The sequence below is a fragment of the Amblyomma maculatum genome, chromosome 5 (assembly GCF_055883805.1).
Source record: "Amblyomma maculatum isolate TAMU_Amacu chromosome 5, ASM5588380v1, whole genome shotgun sequence".
Classification (NCBI taxonomy): Eukaryota; Metazoa; Arthropoda; class Arachnida; order Ixodida; family Ixodidae; genus Amblyomma; species Amblyomma maculatum.
This window is the reverse complement of record NC_139348.1, coordinates 103,922,330-103,937,747: the sequence shown is the minus strand read 5'-3', so window position 1 is coordinate 103,937,747 and position 15,418 is coordinate 103,922,330. Positions and strand designations below refer to the sequence as shown.

At 44.5% G+C, this 15,418-nt stretch overlaps 1 protein-coding gene across 2 annotated transcripts in view; it reads left to right on the top strand.

The window, feature by feature from the left end:
* The window catches only part of LOC146189088 (astacin-like), a 26,651-nt gene extending 15,269 nt beyond the window's left edge, over positions 1-11,382 (top strand). Inside the window, exons 4-6 of one of the 2 annotated variants that reach the window (XM_084603208.1) lie at positions 3,636-3,756; positions 7,042-7,217; positions 11,042-11,382. In XM_084603208.1, coding sequence (XP_084459334.1) covers positions 3,636-3,756; positions 7,042-7,217; positions 11,042-11,259 — 515 coding nt within the window. In that variant the 3' untranslated portion in view covers positions 11,260-11,382. Of the gene's footprint in view, positions 1-3,635; positions 3,757-7,041; positions 7,218-11,038 lie in introns of both variants that reach the window. The other variant, XM_084603207.1, reaches the window with a different exon arrangement.
* The last annotated feature ends 4,036 nt before the right edge of the window (positions 11,383-15,418 follow it).

The following is a 15,418-nucleotide window of genomic DNA, read 5'->3' as shown; positions in this document are numbered from 1 at the left end:
GCTAGTGAGCCTGTCTAACTTCCACAAGGTTGACGACTGGACTATTTGAAATCGATTCACCTTAAAACCAGCCAAAAGACAACACAAAAAGAGATTCGCACAAGACGAGCCTAGTATTGTGTTCATATCTCTTCTCTGTGTTGTGTATTTTGGCTGGTATTAAGCCTCACTTAAAGGGACGGACCGCTGAAATTAAAACAGCCATATTTTTTTGTGTAGATATTATGGATGGTGTAGTGCCCATTCCGAAATCCTACTTGATCCTTTGGTTGATTAAGGTATAAGGCTGTCCTGATCCTATTAGCGATTGCCTTAGTAAATATACCTTGTACATAACTGATAGTAAGTTGATTGGTCTATAATTTTTCAAATTCTTAGCGTCGCATTTCTTATGGATTAAGATAATGTTAGAGTTCTTCCATACTTCCGGCACATTCGATGTCTTCAGGCATTGCGTATATAGGGTGGCCAGTTTTTCTAGTGCTATATACCCTCCATCCTTTAAAAAAACCTGTAGTTACCTGATCCGCCACAGCTGCTTTTCCCCTTTCCATAGCTTCTAAGGCTTTCTTAACCTCGTCCGTCGTTACTGGCGGAACGCCTGATTTCTCTTCATACAGGGAACACAGCGCGGAACAAGACGCAACACAAGAAAACGAAGGTAGACAGGACGGAGCGCTGAACTGACAACTTTTATTTGAAAAGAAAGAAGGTGACCCGTATTTAAGCGGTGCCTATCAAAACACATGATCAATTCAGGAGGAAAAACCCTGCTAAAATACCTTTCTTGAAGAAAGAATTGGCCAAAGACAGCTAAAAGGGATAAGCTCTGATAAAAAATTTGCTACATGAAAGTTATCTCCATTGCTGATAACCAGAAAAAGAGATGAACATTTAAAAGCGCAAACACGACAATGTTTCTACAAACAAGAATGTGAACATGTTACTCATCGCAATGAAAAGAGGTAAACAAGTAATTTTGAATGCTAGAAATAAAAAACATTGAGAGGACTGTGAGCACGACGATAACAGGATAAAAGCCCAACAAAAACACGGCAAAAAAGATTGACAATGATAAACTAGTAATTTTTAATGCTAGAAATAAAAACATTGGCAGGACTGTGAGCATGACGATAACAGGATAAAAGCCCAACAAAAAAACACGGCAAAAAATGATTGACAATGATAAACGACTAAAAACACAACCAAAAAGAGGTGAAAGTTTTTCGAACTCTGTTAAAATCTGTACTCACTTGAGAGAAAGGCTACTTCTTTTTCTGACAGTAGAATTGAAGGCATGCTTACGCACTGATCATTCATCCTTTTTATGCTGGCAGCTTCCATAATCTCACGCGTTAGCTTATCGACATGTCTCCCTATCACTGAGGTTTTTTCGAATTCTGGTAAGCATCCTGATTCCGTATGGTCACAGTCCCTACAATGAATGCCCAGATGGCGCGACTTTTGAACGGTTACACTGTATTTGTGTTCTTTCAGTCTCTCGTTTAGGCAACGACCCGTCTGACCAATGTACTTTTTGCCGCAAGACAGAGGAATGGAATAAATAATCGACTTTGAACATTGAACAAAGGGCTGCTGGTGGCGAGTGGTGCAAATGTTCCTTTTATCAGAGCTTATCCCTTTTAGCTGTCTTTGGCCAATTCTTTCTTCAAGAAAGGTATTTTAGCAGGGTTTTTCCTCCTGAATTGATCATGTGTTTTGATAGGCACCGCTTAAATACGGGTCACCTTCTTTCTTTTCAAATAAAAGTTGTCAGTTCAGCGCTCCGTCCTGTCTACCTTCGTTTTCTTGTGTTGCGTCTTGTTCCGCGCTGTGTTCCCAAATATGGATTTGAACCAACTAGCCCAACAGCAAGTGTTGTCTTCATACAGCCAATTTCATTTTTTTCGTGACTACTATGGAGGTCCGTACAGAACTCCTCGGCTACTTTAATTAGCTTGCCCATGTTAGTAATGACATTGCCCGCCTTGTCCCTCAGTGCATACACCTGATTTCTGCCTACGCCTAATTCCCTCCTTACTGCTTTCAGGCTACAACCATTCTTTAGAGCATGCTCAATTTCTCCCCATGTTATACTTCCTTATATCGGCCACATTGCGCCTATTTATTTGCTTTGATATCTCTGGCAGTTCTATCCGGTCTATTGGGTTGGAGGCTTTCATACTTTCGCGCTTCTTAATCAAATATTTCGTCTCCTCATACAGTTTACCGGTATTCTAACAATCCTGCCGCCTACTTCTACCGCGCACCCCGTAATGATATCTCTGAAATTATTGTTTATTGCTTCTAAGCTAAGGTCGGTGTCCTCGGTTAGCACTGAATCTACTCTGCAGCGAGAGCCTGAATTCCTCAACTTTTCCCCTTACCACTAATTCGTTGATGGACGTCTCCTTCCGTAATCTGTTCCGCTCCCTTTTCAAACCTATATTAACTCGACGCCTTGCCGTCCTCTGGTCACTTCATGGCACCTTTCCGGTGGTGTTCACTGGCATCAGGTCGTACCCCAAGCCTGTATGCACTTCCATCGATACGCGCTATATTTTTAAATTCGGTGGAGAGCTGCGCGTCACCCGGATTCGAACCACAGTCCTTTTGCATGCGAAGCGGATGCTCTACCACAAAGCAACCGCTGCACCCCCCACTACCAACCGCTTTACTCAGAGCCAATTCTACATATATCATCTTTCGTGAAGAAATCACTGATGACGTCGGCAGAATTGTGGGCACGCGGGGGAGGCAGCGCTTACCTTGTCTTGACTTCTTTTACGTGTGTTTGTAGTTCTGCTGACGTTGCCATCGATGACGTACCAACCGGCTGAAGTTTCACCATTTTCGCGAAAGCGTTTTTCTCATGCAAACTTGTATAACATTTTCGGCGTCATTTAATTATGGTATATTGTTCTTTTTTGTTTTTAATATTATTTCGTCTAACCCTTGCATTATTTCTCTTGTTTCTGTTTTCTTTTCTTGTTGTTTTAATGTTTTCCTGTTCTTGTTCGCATTGTATATTGAGTTTGCTCCCCCCTTATGTAATGCCCTCGGGCCTTTAAGGGAAAAATAAATGAAATGAAATGAAATACAGACGCCATAAAAGGCCTCCTCGCCCGTGAAGTAGACGCGCAGTTGCACTAGAACGCGTTGGCGCCATCTGTGTTCGAAAATACGTATTTAGGTTGGAGTTCCGGTAGCCTCCGCATCGGCGCCACCCAAATGTATCCCCGGAACGGTTTTCTTTTGTCCTTGAAAGCTCTCTCTCAAAGCGAGTCATCTCTCCTGACATGACTCAATTGGCAGTTCGTTTGACTGCAATTTTCAATGCCAGATGAAATTATATATCTTACGTGGAATGCTGAATGTTCACATTATAGGGCATGATTGTTTCATTCCGACCACAATATCTGATGCGTAATGAAAAGCGTCGAGGGCCTAGACATATGCTTCAAATCATCATGCATGTTCCGATCTCCTACAATATGAAACTTTTACCCATCGCAGGGTTTTGCTACTTAGGCTTCGAATGACACCCAAAGAAGCAAGCATGAGCTTCGCTTTCATGGAAGTGCATATAAACATGCAGGCTTAAATGTAAAACGAATTTCTCTTTTTTTTTTCAGCTGCTCCTGATACGATTGCCTTGATCAGGAAGGCCATGGATGAAATAGAGAAGAACACATGTGTCCGCTTTGTGCAACGCACCAATCAGAGGGACTACTTGTTTATATTTTCTGGATCGGGGTGAGCACAGACAACCTTCCCTTCTTTTTTCATATCCCACTGACCGGCCACCTTCGGCTCGCAATGGAAAGCCATCCTTAGCTGATACCAACGTTACTAGATATAGACGACTTTACGACCCTTGGAGAAACCGCTTTGTCTGGGCTGTTATGGGAGCGGAGTCTTCAACGCTTTCCTGTGCAACGATAGCAGCCCAGCACCCCAATAAGGTAGCACCCTTCACCCTTTTGTAAAATCATGTATAGACAGTTGGAAAATTGAGCTGGTGCGCCGCGCTGCGAAGTGGACCTAAACAATCACCGGTCCGGTGTGAGTTGATCGCAAAGCAATCGCAGCGCCCCTCTCCTCCGCTGCGGTGGATGTGTGAGGCCACTGAGCTAACACACGGGCGAAAATTTTGAAATACTACTAATCCTCTTTTTCAGCAGTCCAACAGAAACTAAAATTGCGTTTGCGTTTTTAACACACTTTTGTAGCATATGAAAGCCAGACGTCTACTGACGAGTCTGAAGCAAGGAGGTTGCAAAAGCGGCTCAAGCGTGTCGTCTGCTACCCGCCTACTTGAGATACGTCTGCAAACGCGGTGACGCTTCATGCGTACGAAGATGTGTTTAAAAAACGCAAACGCAATTTTATTTTTTGTTGCATTGCTGATAGAAGAGTATTAGTAGTAATTTAAAATTTCCGCCTGTGTATTAGTTCAATGGCCTCACCCATCTACCGCAGCAGGGGAGAGGGACGCTGCGGTGTCGCATTGCGATCAACTCACGATGGACCGGTGATCGTTTTGGCCCACTTCGAACCGCGCAGTTTTCCAACTCTCTCTATCTAAAAACGTTGGCTGATACTGATAAATGTCGAACCTTCTACTGCAAGCCTGATTCTGTTTGCTATGCCAAACCATTAAATAATTTCCTCTAATTAGAAGTGATAATAGATGCCTCATACCAACACGTTTTAAATGGCACTGCGGAAAACGAAAGCTGATCTGTACTGATTCAACGCCACGGTACAATGAAAAAACAGCTGACTTCATTGAAGGCAAAATTTGTGACCTAATGTAGCACAGAAATAGTCTGGTATACCCACCACTAAAACATTAAAACAGTCATGACGTCAGTAATTGCTGTGACGTCGATATTTAGGGCCACGCCTCGGCGCACTCTAGATTCTCCAACCAGCTACGGATTTCACAGTAGTCTCGAAGAAATTATGACAATTCGAATAAAGGTGCAGAAATAGCAATTCTTCCGACCATATATATCCCCGTTGCTGCCGAATAAAGTTACGCGTGCCGAACGAAGTTACAGCAGGCAAAAAATGTTGAACTATACAAATTTTTTTCAACAAAAGAAATGAAATGAATTTTAATCGATGCCGCCTGTGAATAGCTATGTTTCCCTATACCCTCAACAAATTTGGTAGTGATGGTAAATTGTTCAGGCCTCCTACAAAGCAAAATGTCCTCTGTCTTTCTCTAACAAGAGCGGTGTCCTGCCATCTTTAAGAGATGGACTGGCAGATTATCACACTTGTAACAACAAGAAACAACTATTTATTGAGGAGGTGAATAGGGTGGGGACGCTATGAAGGCGGCAGGAGGGTGCGACATAAAACGCTTATAGCACAGTTGCTGCTGTGCAAGGAAAACTTAAAATTTTGAGCTCTTTAGGCGATTGTTTCACTACGCGAGGTAAATCTATGGTCACCGTGTGCTTCAGATTGCGTTGAAACAGCTTCGAGGACAAGTTAAAACTTATACCACAACCACTTCGGATAGATGTGTTCTCCCCAAAGGTCAAGATTAAGGTAAAAGTTCAAAGGTTAACTGGCATGGGAAGTAGATTACTGCTTCAGCAACCCGTGTGGCGAGACACATGATCGCTACGTCAATCATGTTGAAGTTGAAGTTGAAAGTTTATTTTTGAATAAAAAAAAATTTACAAGAATATACAGCGAGAGGTCCCATGGTACAAGACCGCAGGTGGGACCTCCCATGGTAATAGGTTTTGATAGGCAACATAAAGAATAATATTATTGTAAGAAATTTCATGAAGCAATACTGAATATAAATAACGAAATACATAGCAAAGAGTGCTTTGCCGATAGATTTAGATACAAAAACAGAATACGGAAAAAAGTACAAAAACACTTATGAATTCCGCGACACAAAAGATAAATAACAATGACATCACACATTAAGAAGAAAATTTTTAATTTCAACTTGAACAAAGAAAGTGTATAAGTTTGCTTAATGTCGCAATTCAAAGAATTCCGAAATGATATGGACGAAAATTGAAGGCCTTGTTTCCCGCAGTTAGTACTGACCTTAGGTAGTAGAAAATTACTAGAGGCGCGCCATGGATTCGGGAGGAAGAACAGCTCAGCATTCGTGCTCGTTACGATCGACGGTTGGCTGCTTCTGGCGGTCCTGAGGACATTGCGTTGCGAGCTGAAAGTTTGCGGAGGAGAAAAGAAGGGGCTGAAGCCAAGGGAGCGGCGTACCCGCCGGAACAACGTGAGGATCGAGCGTCTTGCGAAACGCCGCCACGACGATGCTGCGAGGCGTGAGCGACGAGCGATAGCTGAAGCGGCCGCCTGTGCTAGACGGCCGCTTCAGCTATCGTTTCACCTATACGTTCATGCGAACGGCCGCTTCAGCTATCGCTTCACCTATACGTTCAAGCGAAGTTAAACCACAGCTAATTTTTATTGCGAAAGCAATACTATGACAGCCAAAGCGAGACCTCGGGTGTCCACATCTACGCCGTGATGAGAAGTAGCTACGGTCTCCTCATAAAAACATCAGCCTGCCATGCCATTTCAATTCACGTTACCCCTATGCCACGGGTAGGAGCTGCCAACTCGGGCCGCTCCTTTCATATGGGAGCGTGTTATCAGAATCACCCTGTCAGAACAATTTGCATTCTCGTTACCCCTACAACACGCAGGCACGCCCTTACGGCTTGGTTGAAGCGTGACTTTATATGTGGGCTGGTAGCTTATGCTATCGCGTCATACCCTAAAAGAATGAGCTTAAGTGTCCCCAATAAAGTAGCACCCTACACTGATAGGGCGTGACAGGGGAATAATGTAGCAGGAAAACGAAGCTTCCGCCGCTGATTTCGCAATTCAACTAGGGTTAACCAGAAAACCACAACTAATTTTTTTTTTTAAATAAGGGTAAAGGCCAAACAGGCTCTGGACTACAGGCATTGGTGCCTTTGTCGAGCAACCATATTCATCATTCCTGCGACTATGTTAAACGCCCCTCATGTCCCATAGGTGCTCCTCGGAACTTGGCCGTATAGGAGGAAAGCAAGGATTGTCGCTCGGGACGGGGTGCCTGTACGTGTCGATAGTGCTCCACGAGCTCCTGCACGCACTTGGGATCATCCACGAGCATACGCGTCCCGACAGGGACCACTACATCAAAGTCTTAACAGGAAACATCCTGCCCGGTAAGTAACTTTCGTTCAAACGGCGCTGCCATCAATCCCAGCATGCAATTGACGTTTAAGTTTTCAAGCACAAATCAAGTTTCAAAGCAATACCGGTCGCACTTTTGACAACAAGCACAGGTGGGTAAATATTCTATAGCTGCTAATAGGAAATTGAATGTCCGCCTATTGGATTGCTCGAAAGAATCAAATTATCCATCTTCAATTATTTAAACGAACCAAACACATTATCAGTTTTTCTCGGACACTTTTCGCGTAATTGGCACAGGATTCCAACCCGTTCCTTATTTTCCTCGACTTCTTGCAGGTGCGTGCGTGCGTGCGCGCGTGTGTGTGTGTGTGTGTGTGTGTGTGTGTGTGTGTGTGTGTGTGTGTGTGTGTGTGTGTGTGTGTGTGTGTGTGTGTGTGTGTGTGTGTGTGTGTGTGTGTGTGTGTGTGTGTGTGTGTGTGTGTGTGTGTGTGTGTGTGTGTGTGTGTGTGTGTGTGTGTGTGTGTGTGTGTGTGTGTGTGTGTGTGTGTGTGTGTGTGTGTGTGTGTGTGTGTGTGTGTGTGTGTGTGTGTGTGTGTGTGTGTGTGTGTGTGTGTGTGTGTGTGTGTGTGTGTGTGTGTGTGTGTGTGTGTGTGTGTGTGTGTGTGTGTGTTGGCTCATCTTTTTTCACGGCCAGATAGCTCTGTCGACAATACGGTCCATTCGTGCTGCTTTCATAAGAAATATAAAACTTCACCAAAACTATCATGCTGCAAAGCGTTTTGCTAATCATTCTACTTAAGTTCACATCAGGAAAATAGTCTTTAAAATTATAGTATTGTAAATTTTCGTCATAAGCAAGAAATGAAATAATATTATTAAGAACTGGATTGAATACCACTCCACCTCGAAATAAAACATATACAGGATAGGGAAAAATTAAGCCATCACTAGCATTATCCTATGAAATTTCAAGAAATAGAAAATTTATTAGATGTTAAACTACCATCAGCCCCGCCAACAAGCAGAAAACGAATTCATAAGCGGGGAAAATGCTTTGGATATTGCATAAGCTAAAATGTAAATCAATTCAGCAAATACTTAGTCGAAAGTTTGACACCTAGTTCTTAAGGGGGAGCCCTAAGTACTTGTATGAGATAGAAGCATGCGTTCAGTTTTATATTTATTTAGATATTTTTTTCTACATAATAAAATACGTATTAGTGCCTGATATATACAATTTACCTAGAATGTTTCTAGAATATTTTGATAGAAATGGAAGATGCGGTAGCTTTTAAGTTCGAAGCAAAGTTGTTCATATCTATATTTTTGAATTTTGGCTGATTTTCATGTAATACGAAGAAAGAACGCACAATGCTAGAGCTACAGTTTTTTTTTTTCCCGGTAATAAAGAACAAGGCCTGGATACTATACACAAAAAGTTGCAGCGGCAACTATTTGAGTCGCGCCAGAATGTAGGACTCAATATTGACAATTTTCAAGGCAATCGCTCAGTTTTATATTTACTTTTATATTTGTAAACAAAACCTTTGCCTCAATATATCGCAAAAACGTCTAAACACCTGCACTGAAATCTCGCTTTGAAATTTTTAAGGACGATTACGGTATTCCCAACACCGTAATCGTACTTGTTTTCTATTTTTGGCTTAGGTAGAACAACGTATTGCGAAATATAGGGCCATTAAGGTAGAACAAAGCTAATGAACGTAGCTGCCGGTAAGCAGGCACATAACCCTGCTGCATTCATTCTTTCATGCATTCGTTCATTCATACATTTTTAATCATTAGGATGACCTGAGGATGAGGATGACCCTGCTGCCTTATTGACAGCACATGTTTAATGAAAATCTCAGTAGGTGTAGCGGCTATCACTAAGTACTGTGCAGCAATATGACAAAGGTGGCCAAAGCAGGCAATCTGTGACGTCATCTGTGATTATTTCCTTCACTGGGAGGATGTTTCCATATAAGCGGAAGTTCTGGAAACGCACCTGCTCCATTCCATTTCATAATGAATGAGTGTGCACTCACAGAATTTCTCAACTGCGTTTGCATAAGTGCTGTTCCTGATTAATGTTATTCGTTTATTGCTGAGGATTTCCGTTGGAACCTCTACGGGGCTCAACTTTCCGAAAAGGTAAAATAAGAGGTGTCGTAAAAAATTACAGGACTGCACTTAGCTTCTCTAAAGAGCTTAATGGCGAAAGCATTTCCTCTTCTCTACTTCTTCTGTCTACCTCTTTTCTTCCTCTATCTTGCGTGTTGTATATTCGTTATAATATCATTACTTCCTTTTTTTTTTTGGCTTCGTCGGCAGAACCTATTGCGACGTCTTGCTGACACATCTCGCGGAATGTCGCGGACACATTTCGCAGACTCGAGATATTCACCGCGAGCTTGCTGCTGTGCCTCACTATTCAATACTTCAGTGCATTGAATACTCGGTGTGAACTAAGCCTCATTGGTTTGTATTTCACAAACCAGCACTTCACATATTCTTAGTTTGCAACATCAGCACGTTGTGGAATGATTGAAGTGCACGGCTTTTCCCCAGCGTGGTTGTTCATTGGCTTGACTGCTGAACACAAAGACACGTGTTTGATCCCCGCCGTGGCAGCTGCTTTTCCATAGACACGAAAAACAGGACCCCGTGTACTGTGCAATGTTATTTTGGACGTTCAAACTATACAAACTAAGCAAAGCTTTTTCTTTGGGTTCGTCACAGGGAGTCGCAGCTTGTCGATATGATTCAGCGATCGTTATGATTCAGGCACTTGGCTGTGCTCAATCAGCGCGCAACCAAGTCACCAGTCAGCAGGCAGGACAGTGCCACAGCGCGTCGGATTTTGGACAGCAATTGGCGTGCCTATTTCCGTGCCCAAATTCTTACTCATCTGTGTTAGAGGAACAACGAAGAGGCACTTAAAGGTCAATTCCGGGGGTTTTCCATCATTCCGTGTTTTTGGTTGAATTACATTCCTCGGCACGTCCTGACTCGAACACAAAAAAACCGTTTTTCGAAATTCCAATTAAAAGTATTTTTAAAATGAAAAAACAGCAAATCGAAACCGAAACTGCTTTCACGGCCAGAAACGACGTCCCAGGTGACGAAATGGTGAAGTCACACTCAGTATTAGAGAAACACTCGTACGTGCGTTGGATGGTGAAAATAAAGTATGGAAATCATGAAGCATTGCATAAAATGTCTGAGATAGTTCAATATAAGCCTCACAATTTCATAATCATGCGGGAAGTGGACAGTAACGCCGGTATACTGTTTGTGACGTCAGAAACTCAGTGTTGCCGGCAGAAATAGTCTCAACTTAAGCCATGAAAACAGCATATTTTAAAGTCGTGTTGAGCGCGAACCGATTATTGTACGGCGCCCAAATTTTGTAGAATGCGTCAGGACGGAGAGGAGAATCTACAGTAAAAATTTTATTAGAATATTCGAATGTCGAAAAAACCCCGGAGTTGACCTTTAAGAGCAAAAGTGGTATGCAACACTTGACCGGCGGTAGATCTCGGGAAAACTCCATCGAAACGCTATGTAACGAGAGCGACAGGGACAGCGATGACGACACATGCATGTCAACATAATGTGGAACCGCTACGAGTGTCTTGATCCCACATGGCTGTTGCCAGATGACGTTGCAATGCAGTTTTTTTCAAGCTCCACCATCGATTAAGTGTTTTATACCACTTGTGCTCACGACTGTACATTTCGAGTAACCCGACCAGCGGGTCATGATTTGTGGGGCGGGTGTCAGAAGGGGTAATTTTCTCACGGCAGTCCTTACGCATGTCTACTTCGATCATCTCTCTTTGCGCAGAAGAACGGGACCAGTTCGAGAAGGGGGATCCGTACCGGACCCGCTTGCTGACGTCATTCGATATCGACTCCATTATGATGTACGGCTCCGAATCTTTCACTCGGAGTGAAGGCCAGCCCACCATTATTATGAAAGACGGTAGCTGGATCGACGACCCCTATGATAAGACTTCTCTCAGCCCCAGGGACATCCGGGGCATTCGCATTCTCTACGACTGCTAGAAACAACGCCTTCAAACCGCAAGTGCCTTGCCGTACACCAACAAAGGTGCGCAATAAAAATAAAAGAAAGCTACAAGGTTCCACTAAATTATTTGTGCAATATTTAAATAAAATGAAACAATAATCATGCCATACCTGTGTCCTCATTCAGTATGAAGTGAAGAAATGAACGCGCTCTTAGAAGTATCAAGCAGATAGCAGCGTGGGTAATTTCTTTGTGCCTTCTGCTTGCACGTCGCGAACTTACTATGTAAAAAAAGAAATAAGTGTCAGTGAAACGAGCATGAAAAGGCCCGCCACGATTTTGTGATGTTAACATTATGGTCAGTAATAATCTGCTTTCAACCAATTGCTGGGGTCATCGTGAACGTGTCGATCTTCGTACACTACAAAATAAAAAAATCCCGCCTTCAGCAGTAACTCAGTGACACCAATTAGGCTCTACGAAACCGGGTATTTAACAGATACGTATCCGTCGTGTAGTACAATATTTTGCAAGTTCTCTTAGACGGGTTGTGTGACCCAGAAGGTGCCATCGCGGTGCAAAGAGGGATTTTTTAATAATCTCCCGAGCGCTTACCAACTGGGCGGATCCCCATCCCTACCAAGCCTCCCTGATTGAACCGCATGATGGCAAACTACAACATCATAAGCTAGAAAGAAAACTTTCACCACAATATCAACTATCCTCCTCGGACGCTGTAGATTGAAAGAGAATACTGTCTACCTCTTTTCTTAACTCTTTGGTTACCAGGGGGGAAAATTGCTCTTTTTTATTACGTTTTTGACCAACTTCTTTGCTGCATATTATACGAGAGACAAAAGAAGTAAAATACATAGTAATGACGGAAATATAATGCACATCCGAAAAACATTTCTTTTAAAGCAAATAGTCACTGTGAATATGGAGAAAAAATATTCCGGAAACACAAAATTATTTTGATGGGAATAAATGAAATTTGTAATTACAAGATAATAATTCTCAAAGAAACATCCTACAGAAATTTTGTCTTAACCGAACATTTTCTGTCTTTTTTCCGACTGGGAAAAACACAAAGGAGCAGAATAAAAGAAAGAAAACTATCGCCAGCAATGCAGCCCTTTAAGGTAACAATAGTACCAGGGCATTATAAACACTCAAATCCAGGCTTTCAGTCCCAAATATTTTAGCGTAATTGTGCGTCTATTTGCTTTTTACGCTTCACTCGTAATGAGTATCGTTCTGGGGAAAAAGGTGCTCTTAGACCTACTGCGCGGAAAAATATTTTCAAGTTCACTGCTTCGTCGAAACTTATACTGACGTTCTGTAGTATCCAGAAGGCCAATCTAAGGTCGATGTCCGGAGTTATACTCGGCGAAAGCAAAATCCTTCTGTGACATAGAGAATCTCTCTAGCGCGCGTAGCGAGCGGACGCATGGAACATCGGCTCCGGCGATATTCGACCGTAGCGGTGGAATAACGCGTCATATCCCAAAACTATTGGACCTTGAAGAGCCATCAAGTCATCCGGAACGCAGGGAGACCACTCTCAACGCGGTGGACGGAGTTTTCGACTTTTTGGAGCACTTTTGCTCCCGTCCGTTGTGGAGCCGTGGCTCAGCCGGCGTCCCACGGCGGGAAGGCCGCTCCTGGCGAACATGGCACACGCCAACCAGCAACGAGGCTACGACCCGGAAGGCATGACATGGACAACCTTGCCACAGACCAGCCGAGAGCAAGCCTGCAGTGAAAATGTGATCCGGGCTTTTCAAAAGCGAGCCCAGAAACTCCAAGCCAGCGCGCAAAAGAAGGCCACGTCAGCACACGGAGGCCGCCACGCGCAACCCGACTCAGAACCCGGTGAGCGCGCAACCGGAGGCCCAACGCAAGTCAGAGCTGCATGGAAGCCCAAGTTTCTGTGCAGATTCAGACCAGACGACGTGGTGCTAATCATCAAACCACTAACGGCCACAAACTTGAAGAACTTGCAACACGGCGAGTTGGGCCTAGCTCTACGATAGCGAGTCAGGGAGGCCGAAGCAGAAATTTTTTTTCTTCACAGTGTCCCCGGACCAAAACCTGATCATTGTGGGCACGTCAAGCATCCATGCGGCAGACAGACTGGTCGGCGACTTTGCAATCCGAACGCAAGGGCAAGACCTCTATCTGCGTGGACACGTAAAGCAAAGTGAGGACAACGTGGTACACGGAGTCATCACTGTGGCCAATCTGGAGACCACCGAATCCCTGCGAGGGAAGGTGAGAAGCTTTCGCGGAGAGAGCAAAATCCTGGAGATCCGAAAGTTCCCCACTTCGAACAAAGCAAGGGTCACCTTTGAAGGGAAGTACAAGCCCAGAGCTGTGCTGTATAACGCGGAAGTTATACCGGTAGCCACTTACCGTCGCACCATACCAGCGTGTAACCTGTGTGGCACGGTGGGACATAGGGCAGACGCCTGCCCCACACCGAGGCAAGAAAACTGCGGACTCTGCGGAACGCAAGCTCCGTTTGTGGAGGGGGTGCGGGCCCCTCACGAGTGCAATCCAAAATGTGCGGTATGGGTCGGCGAACATGCCACGAACTCTAAAGACTGCACTGCGAAATTCCGAAGGAACGAGAAGCAACAATACAGTAACAAGAACAAGAAAAACAAGAAAAAGACAAGAAGGAGCGAGAATCTCCCGCCCCCTTCGATTAACATGGAGCCACATTCTGAACAAAACAATCAAGAGAGGAACTGAGCCAGCATGGTCAAGAACGGGAAGCAGCCGGTGAGTGGGGTCGCCCCTCCTCTTCCCAATACTACCTCTCCACCTATACCAAATTTGGTTGTAATTGAATTAAGAAAACAGATAGCAGCCCTAAAAGCTCAAATAGAGCTACTAACCAGCAAACTAGAAACTGCACTAGCTAAATCTCAGCCGCCTCAGCAAGAGGGGGCGATGGAAAGCGACGCAGAGCCTAGCATGGAAAACAAACTAGAAGCTATGATGAGGAAGATACAGGAATCCATTCTCTCCACAGTATCACGACAGATAGCGAAAGGGATGACGATTCGCTAGTATGCTAACACAAGGAGACCCACGAATCCCGTAACACACAAGATGCGTAGGGTGATCAGTGAGGGTGAGAAGCTGCAGCAGCTCCCCCTCCAGAATAACAATCTTACGGGACGAACTAAGGAGAGTCCTATAATTTTAACACAGTGTAATAGTCGAGGCTTTAAATCAAAGACTAAGAGAGCGGACTTTAGGATGCACCTTTCCAAGTACGAGCATACTCCGGCAGTGGTGGCCGTACAGGAGCCAGGCGGGAACGCGAGCCTCACAAACTACAAAACGTTCCAACTCGACCCCCTAACATGCATCTTCGTGCACAAAAATTTCACAGCAAATCTGATAGATCTGGAATTACAAGCCAGCTTTTCATACGTGATGGTGACTCTCCTGCCCATAAAAAAGGATGATCCGCCGCTCCACATCCTGAACGTGTATTGCCCACCTAAAGCAAAAAATGTAACCTTCTCCACACTCCTGAGTAGGGCTGTCAGGGATGCGGGACGAGATCCGTTACTAGTGTTAGGAGATTTCAATGCGCACAGCCTCTCATGGGGCTACAACCGAGGGGACATACGAGGACGGAAGCTAGCGGAGGCAGCGTCCACATTAGGCCTAACCCTACACACCGACCCGGCGTACCCCACGCGAATTGGGAACTCGGCGCAGAGGGACACTTGTCCGGACTTAACTTTTTCAAAAAACGCTAGGCGAGTGGAGTGGACGAATACGGAGGAAACATTCGGTAGTGACCACTGTCTGATCAACATAACGATCCGCACTAAACCCCTTACCAGACCGACGGGGCAGACTAGGATGCCGGACTGGGCAAAATTTAGAAAATATAATGTTAGTTCTATCCATGAGCAGGGATACCAAGCCTGGACCAAACAGCTGCTGACCAGTCTCCGTTCGACGGAAACGCCGGTAAAGCTCTCTGAGGCGGTGACGGATGTGGACACCCACCTCCTCCACCTCTGGGAAGCCAGACGCAGCATGATTAAAAGATGGCGCAGGCATAAACATAACCGCAAGCTAAAAACCCGGATCGCGGCGATAACGAAAGAGGCGGCAGAATACGCGACGCAACTCGCGGACGCTAACTGGGTAGAGAGGTGCAAC